We start from the raw sequence: 13397 nt of genomic DNA, 5'->3' as shown, positions 1-13397 counted from the left end.
AACCAGAGAGACAAATACAATCAGATGTGGAAGAGATTTATTATTTATTGGCTCTGTAAATCCAGTCAATTCCAGAGGTCTCCTTGCTTTATAGCTCACAAATACCAGTGGAATAACATGAGTATTTTCTAATTGTTGGATTGCAAATTTCCCTCAGGTTATATACTTAGAAACAGAGATGTGATGTCTTTTGATGGTGTTCAGAAGGCTGACTGACTCTCACAATATTGAGGTGTTTTGCGTATATACCTACCCATGTGATCATATAAAAGAAATACAATTCATGGCACTATGAAGAGTAAGAGACAGCTTTGAAAGGAATGTACAGCCTTTTGTACCTTCTGCTGTCCCCTCTTTATTTGGATTACAGTCAGAGCCTATCCTCATGCCTAGAAAAAGGGAGGGCTAGATCCAAAATACCAATGTCAATCAGAGCTCTAATCATTCCTCAGATATTTGTTTTCTTTGTAAAATAATCACTAGTGGCATGTGTAATATTAAGAAAGATTGGAATTGTTCAATACAAATTTAGAAAATGAAGTAGAATTTCTGTTGTCTTTACAAAGTATAACGTCAGGGTCAAAGACAGAGTCTGAAGCCAGTTTAAATTTCTGGTTTGTACTTTAGTACTGTATGAACATGAGCAATTTACTTAATCTCTGTGCCTCACTTTTCTCTACTGTAAAAGAAGAACAGTAATAATAGCTATCTCATTATATATTTTGAAGCTTAAATGGTTTAAGTGTGTAATATTTTCTTTTGATACCAGGAATCAAACTCAGGATCTTGCACTTGTCAGGCAGACACTTGTGCCACTGAGCTGTATCCCCAGCAAGTGTGTAATATTCTGAGCACCCCCTAAATGTGGGTTCCTAGAATATTACCTGTAATATTAAGCACTAAATAAGTGTTTATTACTATACTGTATTAACATTACCTAGTTTAACAGAAGTATTTTGCACCTAAGGACTATGAACCGCCATTTTAAGCAAGGGAATAACAGGGATATAACAGTCACGAGGTTCCACCACCCCGCCGTAGTCTGAGCTGGAGCCTCCGTTACTCACTCCTTTTGCTCTCCTGACCAGTGTTCACTGTAAGGTCTTCCTGTGTGTCCGGCCTTATACTAGGATAAAGGATGACTCTGAGACAGACTTTTGCCTGAAGTACACATTGTCTCCTGAAAGACACCGGTGTGAATAAATGAGGTATTATGCTGAATGTTAAGATAGAATTATACCAAAATGCTTATGATTTGGGTCTAAAATGTTCCCCCAAACCTCACTGTGTTGAAAGCTTAGTCCACAGAGCAGCAATGCACAGAGGTAGGAAGTGATCAGAGCATGGGTGTACTAAGGCCATCAAGAGGTGGATTCATTAATGAGCTCACAGCTGTATGAGCTCCTGGGGGAGTGGATCATGGGAGCATCGCCTGGAGAACTGTATCTCGTCCTCTGTCCCCTCCTCCTCCTCCCTCTCCCTTTCTCCCTTCTGCTTCCCTCCCTTTTCTGAGGTCAGCAACTTTCCTCTGCCATGCCCTTCTGCCATGAGGTTTCTATCTTGCCACAAGCCTAACCATAACAGAGCCACCTGGACCATGGGCTGACACCATGACCAAAATAATGCTTTTCCCTTTAAGCTGTTTATGTCAGGTGTTTTGTCACAGCAACAAAAAGGTGACTAACGCACCAAGGGATGGTCTGGGGTATAGGATGTTAAATGAGGAGATAAGTGGTTAGGCTTCATGGGACAGGGAGGGGCTTTCCAGGTAACCAGGCAGACATCCAGGAAAAGGAATGAGGCTATAAAGAGAGTTGCTAAGGGCAGTTTTGTGAAGAGGCGGTGGTGCAGTGTGGTTGGAGCAGAAGATGCACAGAGAAGCATTAGCTGGTGAGGTTAAAGGCTGTCTGGTAGACTAGCACTGTCAACGTGGCATCTTCTCAGGGATCTTGGGGTCTGTCCTCACTTAGCCCACACTTCCTGGCTTCTGGAATTTTAGTTTTTCAGACAAAGCTCGTGTCTAACTGTTATAGAAGCTGAGTATTTAATTACTTTGTTTCTTCTCGGCTTGATATTTGCTGGCTGTGGGTTTGTGTTAGATTTTACCGCATGAAAATAAAATACAAAGAGTGATCAGGATTCCTTTTAAGTGTAAGAAGACCTGCACCTCTTGTGCCTGCCTTGCCATGCTCAGCCACTCATCCTAGACTGCTAGTACAGTCCCTGCTGAAAGTTGCAAAGGTTAGTTCCTTTGCTCTCTATAAATCACTCCATTCTTTCCTTACCAAACATGACAGCAGTTGTGGTTGCCAAGGGCTATGTGACAGACCCAACATGAGCAAAAGACGTCCGGCCCCCTTGGAGGCCTTGCCTAGGCTCAGCCTCCTGCATGAAGTTTGGAGACTCCCTCCAGGGCTAATGCCTGAGTGTAAGAGTTTGGGCATCCTTCTCAGGGGTGCCTGGACAGCAGGCAGAGTGGCTGGGCCCTCAGTCCTTAGAGTCAGATAGACTTAGGATCGATTCCCATCTTAGCCTCTTATTAACTAAGTAATTTAGGGGTAAATGCCCCAAGAATCTGTTTTTGATCGATATATCAAGTTAATAGTGTGTATTGTTCCGTGTTGTTCTGAGAACTGAAGACTATATCTCGCTACCATTTCACAGAGAGCCTTGATCAGATTACAAGGCAATCATTACCAAAACCCATGAAGGATCTGATCTCTAGCAGATGCCCATTACCTTTCAATGCACTAAGCTTCTCTTCTAACTCTGTAGCTGTTCTTTGGTATAAAATCAAGGAAACTCTTGGTTTTTCTCCGGTACCGGGAATCGAACTCACGACCTTCCGCTTGCCAGGCAGGCGCTTTGCCGCTGAGCTAAATCCCCAGCCCCTCAAGGAAACTCTTTTACCTGATGTCTAAAGGTGCTAAGAAAAATTTCTCTCCTTTAGAAACAGTTAGCAACATTTCATATCCAACTGGAAGTTGAGTAGATCGTTTATCTGGGTGACCGTTCACTGAAACCTGAGCCCCATTCAATCAGGCGCAAGCTTTAATTTCAAACTTTGTAGTACCCTACATAGGTGTTTTAACACATGCACTTGGCGTTCAGGCAAGTGGTTTGCCTGGCGGTGCGTGGTAAAGGAGTTATTGTGCAGAAGTAGTGTGAGAATTTGTAGGGCTACTATTCAAACACAGGGGATAGAGATCTATGAGGTGCGTACAAGAAGAGGCTCTGTGGGGGTTAGTGAGAAGAGAGCGGAGAGGGGGCGAGGACCATGGTAGCTTGATGTCCCAGAGGTGAGGGGGAGGTTTCACGGAGTACATCATCAAACCCCAGTAAGGTAAAGGCAGAAGAGTGACTCCTGGTTGGGACATAAAGGTCCTGGAAGTTGGCGCCGCATAGTGGTACAGGTAAAAATACAATGCCAACTGATTCTGAGCTGTTTACAAAGAGGCTAGAAATTTAGATTTTTCTTTTAAGATTAGAAAAGGAGGGGGTTAAGATGGGGGATTATGGAAAGATTATCTTCCCGCAGAAATCATTTCACTGTTTAACAGTCCTTCCTATTAAGAAATTGTTTTTGTGTAACTTCTTACATTTTTAATTTTTTAAAGGATGAAAAGATTAGTATCACAATTTTGTTCCAAACAAAATAATTTGTTAAATATCATGGTTATTACACAGAGATTGGCTTAATTAGTTTTAAATTATTGCAACCATAACCAAAAAGTTGTGAAAGCAGTTTCACTTCACTGGTGTTGGGATTGCTTAAAAATATCTAAAAACAATTTTACCCAACAGAAATTTCTCTTGACGTATGCTTTGATATCCCAAAGGAAAAAATCTGATCCCAAGTGTTAATAACAGAGGAAGGCAGTTGTGTGGTTTCTGAACTGGGATTTTAAAATAGTTCCACAGCCAATCCAATAAATCTTACTTTCTAGAATGCTGGAAGGATCTACTTCTAGTACTTCTAATAGGTTGTCCATATAGATGTATATTATGTTTATTCATCCATATAAGTTTTATGGTTTCAATAAAATCTTAAAGCTTTGTTTATATAGGTTCTATATCTTTCTTGTTAAATTTATCCTAAGCACTTTTTTCCTTTTGGTAAGTAGATATTTATTTACAGTTACTTTTATAACTGTTTTCTAACAGCTCCTGAAAGCTATTTCTAAATATTTACCTGTACTACCTGAACATGTTTGTTTTGCTTGTGGTACCAGGGATGAACCCAGGGCCGCCTTCATGCTACACAAGCACTCTCCCACTGGGCGGCACCTCCGGCTCATGCCCGTTGTGCTTGGTAAACTTTCCTGAGCTTTCTATTGTACAAATCACATTATCTGCAAATAAAGATAAGTTCACATTTTAAAAAAAGACTGAACCCTTGCTTTGCTAGAAAGGATTTCTTAAAAGGCAAATGTCACTTGGAATACCTTTTTAAAATGTTAGACATTTTAGCAACATCTGCTCTCATAACAAAACATTGAGAACCTGAAATCTCTGCGGAAGGGAAAACTCACAAGGAAGCATAATCATTTAGGCAACATCTGGCATGCATTATTTTATTAATTTTATTTTATTTACCAGTCTTTATTTGACAGCTGCAATACTTTTTTCCAGAGAAGGAATCAGTATAGCCATAATTCTTCTCCCATCTGTAGTTCATTTTCCTCTTAGAAGAGACTCAGAAGGCTTAAAGGAAAGTTGCTTTATGTTTTGCTGTATTTGTAATGCTTGTTTTGTTTCAGGGGCCTCCAGGACCTGGAGGAGAGGTGGGGAATCAAGGCCACTTGGGAAGCCAAGGAAAGAAAGTAGGTCACATTCTTTATAACCCTCCCCAAAGCTGAGGTTTTTCTACTCAAGAGAGCTGTGTCTGGTAGTATTTGCCAGAGCCCTTTCAACACAAAGAAAAACACATCTCACTGCCCCTAAAGCCTGGCTTGATTCTTAGAGAGCCAGCATCCTCTAAGGACATGGGTGTGGATCCGATGAGGTCAGGGATCCAGCTCAGCATAATCGCATGAGGAGCTACACCCAATACAAGCTGGACATCTCAGGAAAGAGGGCTCTTCTGGCCAGGCCTCCCTTTCTCTCTCCCACCCTGTCTGCATCTGTCCTTCCTCCCTCTCATTTGCTTCTTTCCTCTCTTTCTCCATCATGTAAACCTTTGCTGAACACCTCTTAAGACGAAGGTCCTGAACTGAGCCTTCATCTGGGCTAGACAGTCAGCTCCAGGAGGATAGAGATTTTTGTTTTTACTGATCCTTGCCTATTGCTTAGGATTGCACTTGGACACATTGTAAGTGCTTACTGAATGCTTGCTGAATGAACGACCATCAGTGGTATGATAAATACCACTCAATCCATGCCACAGAATTTAGAGTATTTTCACTACTCTGCCATAAAGAAAGATAAACTTGAAGCATTTGTAGCTAAATGGATGCACCTTGAAACATAATATTAAGTGAAATAAGTCAGACACACAATTCAAATATGGCATGGTTATTCTTACATGAGAAACTTAATAAATATATATTCACAGTGGCTCACAAACTTTGATTCTTTCCATGATTCTTGTTGCAAACCAAGTTGGACAAGAACCAAATCAAGGTCAATGGTTATTTTCAATGTTAACCTTATGGGGAAATTAGATTTAGTTCTTATCCAGTTAAATTTGTGACCGGAACCGTGGAGAGAATTGAGTTGATGAGCCTAGATAGATGGATGGATAGATAGATAGATAGATAGATAGATAGATAGATAGATAGACAGATAGACAGATAGACAGATACATAGATAGATTGATTCCACCAAAAAAGTGCATATCAGGAACAGAATACCTTTTAGGAAAAGGAGCCAGCTTTGCACTGGAGAACTGCAGCAGGGCCAGCAGTTGTGTTGCACGACCGTCGGTTGGATTATATAATGAGATACATGGGTAATGAGAACAGTCAATGTGTTGTATTGTAGCATGTGTTGTAGCAATAATGGTCAGAAAACGAAAGTTTGGAACAGGTGCAGCACTACATTCTTGCCCTGCTGCCTTCCTGAGCCGGAGGAGGCCGTAAGGAAGTGAGACAGTGGGGAAGGACACATATGTGTCACACATGGGGATGCATGTTGCATTTGAAATTAAGGCACTCAGTGGGAAGGGATAGAGGGACCAAAAGAAAGGTGGCAGAGATGGAGGGACCCTGGAGCTGGATAGCGGTAAGAGTGTGGGGGAGACAGACATGCATCAGGTAGCTGCGCCTATAAAAGGGACTTCTAAGGATGGAGGCAAGAATTTATGAGGTAAGTGCCCCACAGCAAACCCAAGCCCTCTGGGAAGCACCATGGTGCATGGAGCCTTCTAGATTCATTGTGAACTGAGATAAACTCCACACACTTAGCTCAACCTTACCCCAAGAAGTTCAAGTTTCAGGGAGGCAAGCAGCCCAGCAATTAAACCTACGTTTACATCCATGTTCTACCAATAACCAATAAGCAAAATCTGATCCTGGACAAGCATTTTTGACTTTGCTTGTTTCCCTACCTTGAAGCAGGTATTCTCAGGATTCAGTGTGCATGTGAATCAGATGAGAAGCTTACTTTAAAGCACATATTGTTGGACTCCACGAATTCAACAGGGTCCAGGAATTTCCTTTCACACAGGACCCCTGGGTGATTATGGGGCTGGTAGCCCCAGAGCACACTCTGAGAATCACTCCCTTCCTGCTCTGTTTCATACTGAGTTCAGTACAGTTCTCATACCCACCATGTTGCCTTCATGGTTTCTCTTACATGAGAAACCCAAAATATAAAGAGCAAAATAAAAGATGATAGGAGCTAGGGAGATTGATCTTTCTCATACGGGGAGGAAATAAAGGGGGGGGGGTGGAGAAGGAATGACGGTGTGTTGTGCACCTGCACCAGCTCCGCATGAAGAATGTCGTAAAAATAAATGGTTTAACCACTCCCACCCCTCAAGAGTAGCCTGGACTTCTACGCTCTTCCTTCCAAAGAGTGCAGTGTAGAAGAGGGAGGAAGATAGAGAGCAACTTAACAGTGTAGTAGTTTGACCAATGCTACATCAACCAGATGGCCGACTTTAGTATTAGTAGAGATAAGCTAGGTTGGTGCACATCGCTGATGTGACGTGATCATGGCCCTTAACCCTGAGACTTCCTTCCCCAGACCCGTACAGCCCATGTAACCATGAAAAGAGCAGAGAATCTCACTGTGGGGACATTCTATAAAATGCCTGACCAACCTACTTCAAAAAATGTCAAAACTAAAAGTCTAGGAAACTGTCCCAGTCTGGAGGAACCCAAGTAGCTGTGCCATGTGGTATCCTGTGGTATCCTGGATAGGATGCTGAAACAGAAAGGGAATATTAAGTTTAAAAAACTGAATAAAGTGCAGGTTATGAATAGCAATGAATCTGTTTTGGAGCATTTATTGTGACAAATGTGCTTTTTAAATACAATTAACATACCATTAACAGTAGGGGACAGGAGGCATGGGTTATATAGGACTCTCTGACTATGTTCTCAACATTTCTAAAACTATTCCAAAGCTAAATCTTGTATTTTTAAAAAGAAAAGTAACTTCCTTTGTAAACCTGTGTTAATTTTACTCTGTAGCTGCACTTTCCCCAAGATAATACTGAAATTGATTTATAACCCATACTAGATTCTCCACAAGTTAGAGGTTAAAAACTATTGCCAGGAATGCTGTGCTTCTTAGGTATCTGAGTCACACTCAGAACCTTAGAACTATGACGACAAATCCACCATCTTTGCAGGGGCAGATGGTTTTCATGGATCAATATGGAACACAATTATGTTCTTTCTTCAACAGTCCAGAGCTTCCTCCTTGACTCACGGGAAACATTTTCATGGCACTGAGCTGCTACGACAGCAGCTTGCATGAACCAAACCTGATGCGACTGCAGTCACTGGTGGAAGAACGCTTGCTGGGCAACAAAGCCAGCCCGGTCATATCACTCAGGCAACACACAGTCCTGGGCATAAACCCATTGTGGTCATGTGTGACACGCGTGGATACACTTGAATCCTGTGTTAGTGCCTCGTTTCTGATTTCCATTATAAAAGCAACCTAGTGAGGGTATGTCACATTGTTCTGTTTAACAGGGAGAACCTGGAGATCCGGGAGAAAAAGGAGCTGTTGGTTTTCCTGGTCCTCGAGGCTTGCCGGTTTGTGTTTCATCACTGCTTTTGATCTGGCCTTGCAATCTTTTAGATCACTGGATCTCTGCTCTCTATCTCTGGAATCCCCTTTAATTTTAAAGACGCTGTCCCAAGGTAGCTCCCTAGTGTTGTAGAAATTGGAAACCGTGTTATTGTCATCCCCTTGGATCACATCCTTGGCAGGAAACTACCTTACAAGATAAGTCTTTCCCAGCTGCCAACCTTCATGGCCAGGCTGCTCTTGAAGCCAAATGGTAAAATAGACAAAACCTGTCTTTAGCATCCCCACAGCCCTGCTGACCTTTCCTCCCAGTAGCCTAGTGAGGGTGTGTCACATTGTTCTGTTTAGCAGGGAGAACCTGGAGATCTGGAAGAAAAGGCAGCTGTTGATTTTCCTGGTTCTCAAGACAGGGCCTGTTCATCAGACACCCATTCCACCCCAGTGCCTACTGCTGAGAGCCTCTGCAGGGGCCAGGAAGTAGCCAGTCCTAGGCATTTCGGAGTTCTTATTTTTGCCTAGAAAAGTGAAAATGGCTTAGGGTCAAGGTTAAAATTCAAGTGTTACCTGGCAGAGGTAATGCTACTACCTCCTTTTACTGGAGATTACCCAGTGCTTGATATTTTCTCCCTTACTCTTCATAACAACACTGTGAATAGATGTAATTGTTATCATTATTATTCCCATTCTGCAGATGCATTTAGTATCACTCTTGCAAAATGTTAGTGCCCTGCTCAAAAAAAGAATCTGCTTTCTAATGGCCCTAATCAAACCAAAATGCTGGCCATCTTGTCCTCTTGTGAATAAGCCCGATCCTCAAGTAGTCTGGGAAGTTTGTAATTAATTGCTTTGTTTAAAGGGTGATGACGGCAGTCCAGGTTATGGTAGCATGGGACGGAAAGGAGCAAAGGTAAGCCACCTCTCTGGAAGCCAGACATTTCCCTTTTTTTAAATTGCTTGTTGTATTGGCCATATTAAAGAGATAAAAGCAGGCATTGAATAATACAATCTTATGCACTTTGAAATGTACTTTATACTTTGATAGAATCCTGTGGGGAATATCAGAGAGGAAAAAAGTGTGAGGATTTCAGGAGCAGGCAGAAATCGCGACTTGAAAGTGAATTTTGCGTATTTTGCAGGGCTGTGTGGTTAGGACCTAGCTTGTTGCAGCCTGAACAGTTCTTCTCTCCTTAGCCATGGGCTTCACTTTACCCCAGGAGATGTTCCTCAGCTTGCACTCCCATTAGCCATTCACGAGAGAGTTCCCAGGATTTTCCCAAATGAAGTGAGGCAAGCAGTAATTTAAAAATAAAACTGCGTTCAGAACGATTGTTTATATTCTCACTGGGTATCTAAGAGCCTTGATGTAAGTAAGATAAATTTACTAAAGCTGATTATTTCTATGTACTACACAGTAGTAATCAGTGAAAAAAGATGAAAAAGACCCAGTTATAATTACAGAATCCTCAAGAGAATAATATAGTGAAGACTACCCTTTCTGAAAATACATTTGAAACTGTGACAAGAATCTGTGATAGAAAACTTCAGTAAGTGGAGAGACACATGCCAAGTTTCTGTTGTAAAGTCTAAAATACGGTAAAGGATCGATCTGATTCGAAGTAAAATGCCAGCAGGAATGGTGCAGGAGACTCCCTGGAAGAAAGGAATAAAGTTTTTGAAAGTTTTTGAAAACTGAAACTAAGGAGTGAAATGTTCATTAGAATAGAGAATGATTAAAAATTACCCTGTTTAGTCATAAAAGAAATACTAAGTAGCCTATGGCATTGTTATAAGCCAGTCTACAAAATGAATGTATGTGGCTTATAATTACATTTAAAATTTTTATGTGGTAATTTCCAGAAAAAAATCAGAGTTCATTTAGAGAAACACTTATCACAGTTGTGCTGAAATGTATCTTAAAAAGCTAAAAGGTATATGACAAAATACGTACTGTAGTTCTGGGCAATAAGATTTGGGTGATTTTTCTTTTTATCCTTTTATATGTTTGAAAAGTCCTTTCAGTAATCAGGAAATGAACTATTTTTGTGAGGAATAGTGGTTATTCAAGGTGGGGAAGAAGGGGAAGAAGATGTATATGAAGAGAAGCCGAGTCTGATCTGCACGTGCTGGATCCATGTGCTGAGACATCACACCAAACCCTACCAATGTATGCACAATTCATACATATTAATTAAAAATAAAATAAAAATGTAAAAAGAAACTTTATTCTAACTAAAATATATATTTTCTTAACTAACTATAGATTCTTTCCTCTTCTACTAGTCTCTGGCCAGTGTAAGGTAAACAGAGAACCTTAAAATGAAGATCCAGTTTGCATTTTCCGTAGGTTCCCCCATCCTCCCATTCAAGTCCATTTTGAGAAGACCATTCTGGAGACAGGGGACCAAAGGTGCTCTATCAGATAACACAGAAGGAGAGGCGATGTGAAATTTCTCAACCACATTAGTCTCAAATTCCTTTTAGTTACTAATTTTACATTACCATATTTTGATGATATCAGTAGATAATTTAATCTAGAAATTGGAGTTAGGTTTTCAAATAGTGCTACACAGTTTCCAGTTTCCAAATGTTTTAGCCCTTCCTTTGTTCAGAGATACTAAAACTACACAAGGTAGCAGGTAAAATTAAACTCAGTATAAAGCTACTTGAGGGATGTATATGTATGTTAATCTTCTGTATTGTCATTGTAGGGGCAAGAAGGATTTCCTGGAGAAGGTGGACCTAAGGTATCATTTACTTCATAATATCTAGAAATCAGTCAGAAATACTCCTTAGGTTAGGAAAAATATCCTAGGCCAGCAGATGGACAGCTAATGGAAGATAAATGTTCTACCTCTGAGGGAAAAGCGGGAAAAAGGTACCAAACTTTTCCCAATTTCAAAAATCATATATTTAGCCGGGTGTGGTGCTGCACGCCTGTAATCCCAGTACTCAGGAGGCTGAGGCAGGAGGATCATTGTGAGTTTGAGACTAGCCTAGGCTACAAAGTGAGCTCACAGCCGGCCTGAACTGCATGGTGAGACCCTGTCTCAAAAAGACAAAAAAAAAAAAATCATACATTTACATGGGACTTACTAAGACTTTTTTAAAAATTTTATTTCTAAGTTTTTATTTTATCAGTAAAGGATGAGGAAATCCTTTTTACATTTTTTTCTCAAATGTACTCTTCTCTAGCATGTGTATTTTCTTCTTTGCTCAGAGGGAAGTAAAATGCAAAGAAAACCAAAATGATCTGATTTTGCCTACCTCAATTTTCCCATTATTTTTATAAACCATCTTCATATGATAAGTTAACAATGATATCCTCCACTTTAAGGCTTTCAGATTTTCTAGAAGCATTTACTGAATGTCCTGTGATAGGTCGGAGGACAAACGGAGGGCACACACAACTCATGTGTCCCGGGGGCTCAGATTCTGTTGGGAAGACCGAACTGTAGGGAATCAATGGCGATGCTGTGTGCTTTGTGGAAAGCTATACAAGTGGAAAAGAAAAAAGAACAATTAAAGATAAAAATGTGTATGAAAATGACTTCCTGTTGGAGTCAGTTCAAAAACACAAATCAGTCTCTGTTATGCATTTGATTTCAGTAACCATTTTATTCTAATCACTTGTTTAGGGTGAGATTGGAGACCCTGGTGACGCAGGAGAGACTGGACAAAAGGGAGCTAAAGGCAAAACAGTAAGCTTCCGGGACTCCGTTTGCTGAGTACTGCAGCCATTTTGGAGTCCTGCTTCCTGCACCTGTAATCACTCAGTGGCTTGTTCCTAACTACTAATAAAACGCACGGGGTTCTTGCTAACGCAGACTTGAGGAAGGGACATGAATGCAGTTCCCATCTCAGTGCCAGAGGAGGTGCTGAGAGAAGGCTCTTGGTGAACAGCTTCACCTGTTCTGGCCACCTTGGTTCTTACCACTGGAAAGACGGTTTTTTGTGATCTGAAACAGGTTTTTCACTGCCAAGATATGGTAAGTCCAGTCTTCTGGCAGATTTAATGCAGTATAAGCCCACTGGATCTTGTCTTTACTCTGCAAGCTTCGTGCAGCTACTTTTTTTTTTTTAAATAAAAAGAGGAAAACATTAACAGACAGACAACCATTTACAAAATAGCAAAAGAACAATACAAACAATACAGGGTTACAAACAAAGTGGTAGGAAATTACGAATGCTTGTTGTATTACATATTGATATCTTCAAGGTGGCTTCTCATGAAAACAGATACAGACATGCAGTATTGATCAATCAAGGACTCATTAACTGTTTCTTTCAGCAAAGCGATAGAAGACAGTAGATCAACTATGTTAACTTTCCTGTATATACATACATACAAAATTTCTCCTTCTTTCCTTCCTCTTTTCCCACATCCCAGTTGCCATTTACCCTTGAGTGTTTTCCTTTCATTTCAATGGAATATTACTCAGCTATAAAGAAAGATAACCTCAAGGCTTTTATAGGTAAATGGTCACAACTAGAGACCATACTCATAAGTGAAATAAATCAAAACTGCATGTGCAAGCACCGCATTGTCTCACTAGTGTAAAACCTGAAAGAGTTAATAAAAACTTGGAGGTATGATAGTCATTGTGAAATGAAAGGAAATTGTGCAGCTACTTTTAATACGGTATATGCTCGAAGGTCCTTTCCTCGTGCGGAAGTGCAGCTCAGGGGCGAGCACTGGCCTGGCATTTGCAAGGCCCTCAGTTCCATTCCTGGCACTGCAGGAAAAGAATTTTTTAAAGGAACTGCTGAAAGGTTTTCTCATTCAGCTCGGGAAGAGACTTCTGGACTTTTGTGAGAAAGGCTCTGTTTGTCATGTAACTGATTATCCTGTGACTATGTCTTTGACTGTGACTCTGTCGTAGGTGTTTAATGCGTCCAAGCACTCGGCATAAACACCCGTCTGCGGCACGTCCCGTGTACTCTCCCATTTGCCTCAGGTTCCAGGGTGTTAAAAACAGATTCTTGAATTGATGACTCTTTAGATGACTTAGACTGTATATAAATGATATGTCTGATCTATTTTTAAAAGATATGTTTTAAGGTAATTGTCTATTGATAAAGGCTTCCTCTCTTTTCTTTAGAACAGCACCAGTCAGGAGAACCTGTCTTAATATCATGTCAATTAGAAATAATTTTTACTTTAGTACTTTCTTTTTTTTTTTTTTTTTTTTTTT

At 40.7% G+C, this 13397-nt stretch overlaps 1 protein-coding gene across 4 annotated transcripts in view; it reads left to right on the top strand.

Moving 5' to 3' along the window:
• Col6a6 (collagen, type VI, alpha 6) overlaps window positions 1-13397 on the top strand; it is a 133516-nt gene that overhangs the window by 86592 nt on the left and 33527 nt on the right. For all 4 annotated transcript variants that reach the window (XM_005406861.2, XM_013505759.1, XM_013505758.1 and 1 more), the window contains 5 exons: window positions 4761-4823; window positions 8148-8210; window positions 9062-9112; window positions 10914-10949; window positions 11841-11903. In XM_005406861.2, the coding sequence (XP_005406918.1) occupies window positions 4761-4823; window positions 8148-8210; window positions 9062-9112; window positions 10914-10949; window positions 11841-11903 (276 nt within the window). The remainder of the gene's footprint in view (window positions 1-4760; window positions 4824-8147; window positions 8211-9061; window positions 9113-10913; window positions 10950-11840; window positions 11904-13397) is intronic.

Source organism: Chinchilla lanigera, unplaced genomic scaffold, assembly GCF_000276665.1.
Source record: "Chinchilla lanigera isolate Chin_1 unplaced genomic scaffold, ChiLan1.0 scaffold00100, whole genome shotgun sequence".
Lineage (NCBI taxonomy): Eukaryota > Metazoa > Chordata > Mammalia > Rodentia > Chinchillidae > Chinchilla > Chinchilla lanigera.
Note: the sequence above shows the minus strand (reverse complement) of the source record. Positions and strands in the feature narration are given on the sequence as shown.